At 51.0% G+C, this 2,120-nt stretch overlaps 1 protein-coding gene across 1 annotated transcript; it reads right to left on the reverse strand.

Moving 5' to 3' along the window:
- Positions 1-226: 226 nt before the first annotated feature.
- Positions 227-1,499, reverse strand: KRTAP29-1 (keratin associated like protein 29-1). The gene is made up of 2 exons (XM_045527020.1): positions 452-1,499; positions 227-333 (listed from the first exon to the last, which is right to left on the reverse strand). Exons 1-2 carry the CDS (start codon positions 1,497-1,499, stop codon positions 227-229), a joined length of 1,155 nt encoding a protein of 384 aa, XP_045382976.1.
- Positions 1,500-2,120: the final 621 nt, after the last annotated feature.

The following is a 2,120-nucleotide window of genomic DNA, read 5'->3' on the forward strand; positions in this document are numbered from 1 at the left end:
CCTGCAGGAAATCTATGCAGGGATGTATATCGGAATGAAAGCACTCCAAGAGTCTTATTCATTATACTTAACCACTCACATTTTTATTAGCAGTTAGCAGCAAAGGAGTCTTCTGAAAGACCAGGCAGCATCAAAAGAAAGAAACACAATTTGCTGATATAACAGAATTGACATCAGGAAATGCAAGCTACAGTGTGGACCGTGCTTACTGGAAGGTTATCCTTGGTTAAGAAGGATCTCTTAGTGGCTGGACAAGTTCTCTGGTCAGGCCCTGAAGAGAATGTGGGGCTGGACTCAGGGTAAAGTTAGAAAGCAGGCATTGCTTGTGCTCGGCTAGAGGCAAGCAGGCACCCATGGGGTGGCTATGCGCTTATAGACAGCGGCAAACCATCAGACGAGGTGTGAAAAGAGCTCCGTCAGCAACGTGGTGCCTTACAGAAGTTGGACTCACAGCTGGGTCGGCAGGAAGTCACTAAGCGGGTGCTTCCTTTGCAGGGATTTGGGGAAGTTGGTTGGAAGCAATTGGAGCTACAACCAGATGATATGCCTACACCTGTCACACAGCAGGCTGATTGGCGAGAAGAAGATTTGCAGCCACTTTGGTTATAGGAAGTGGGTCCACCACAGGTTGGTTGGCCAGAAAGCACAGTGCCACAGGAAGCTGGTTTGCAAGAGTTCTTTGCAGAACAAGAGGACTGGCCGTTAGCCACTGGCTGGCAGATGAAGGACCTGGAAGGAGCCAGTTGGTAACGAAGTGGCTGGCAAAAGGAGGGCACACAGCAGGTAGGATTGCAAGAACTGAACACATAAGTTGAAGGCTGGCAGGGATTAGGCACGCAGGGAAGTGGTTGGCAAGTCTTGAGAATGTAGCAGACAGGTTGGTAATATATTGATGTACAGGGCTGGCCTTCGTCACTGATGGGTTGACATGAATCTCCTTGGCAGAAAGTGGGTTGGCATGGACTAGCTGCACAGATGATTGGTGGGCAAGATGTTTCAGGACAGGAAGTCACTTCAGAACAGGGTGGCTGGCAGGATCTAGCATCGCAGCAGACTGATTGGCCACAAGCTGTCTGACACAATCCGGATGCACAGACAGATTCCTGGCAGGAGCTTTGCTGGCAGGGATTGGCATCACAGCACTTTACCTGACAGCCAGTGGATTCCAAGCAGGATGGCTGGCATGAGCTAACCAGACAAGGTGACTGACCAGCCCCAGACTGATAGCAGGCCGTGCGGGAACACACGGGTTGGCAAATAAAACTCACACAAGAAGCAGCTGGAAGGCAGGTGGGTTGACACGAAGCAGGTTCACAGCCACTTGAGGCACCACTGGACAGCTGACAGTTTTCTTGGCAGGTGACCAATTGCCACGTCCTGCTCTGGCAGGAACTGGGCAAACAGATAGCGTATCGGAAGCTGCCACCAGTTGGGCGGATGGCGATGGTGGGCACAGCTGGGATGGCGGCGGCGTTTCCAGGACAACAGCTGTCTGCCATGGTGCTGGTGCTGACCTTGCTGGGAAGTTGCAAACTCCGTGCACCTGAGTTTGAAAGACATCCAGTCCATAGGGGCTTTTATAGTTCTTCGCTGGCGGTGTTGGCACGACCTAGAGCATCTTTCCTTGTTATTGTTTTTACTCATTTGATTGCAAACATCTGATTAGCAAGCTTCAGGAGCCTGGGAGATGTTGTCCCAACTTTAAATAAGTATCTGTTGAGTTGAGAGTTTTCTTTGCTGACTTTGGATTCGTCGACGCTGCTCCGGCTCCGGGATGAGTTGTCTCTTTTACAGGTTGTTCCCCAGCCTCACTGAAGCAGGCTTTTCCCGGCACTAACCTCTCATCAAGAGGCCTGCACCAAGCCAAAGCAGCCCTGCCCTCCGCCAGGAATGCGGTCCTGCGCCACTCAGACAACCAGGAAACGCAGCTCTGACCCAGGTGGAGCAGGGGGTGTCAGAGACGGCAACAGAAAAATTATTCAGGGGAACCCAAGGACACTAAAGTGCCTCTACCTCTTTCTAGAACCTTCCCACTTGGCTTTCCTGAAACCTAACTTTACTATTACTAATAACAACAGTGATGGCTTTCATTTGCTGCATGGTCACTGTAGACAAGCCCT

The sequence above is a fragment of the Lemur catta genome, chromosome 15 (assembly GCF_020740605.2).
Source record: "Lemur catta isolate mLemCat1 chromosome 15, mLemCat1.pri, whole genome shotgun sequence".
In the NCBI taxonomy this organism is placed as follows: domain Eukaryota; kingdom Metazoa; phylum Chordata; class Mammalia; order Primates; family Lemuridae; genus Lemur; species Lemur catta.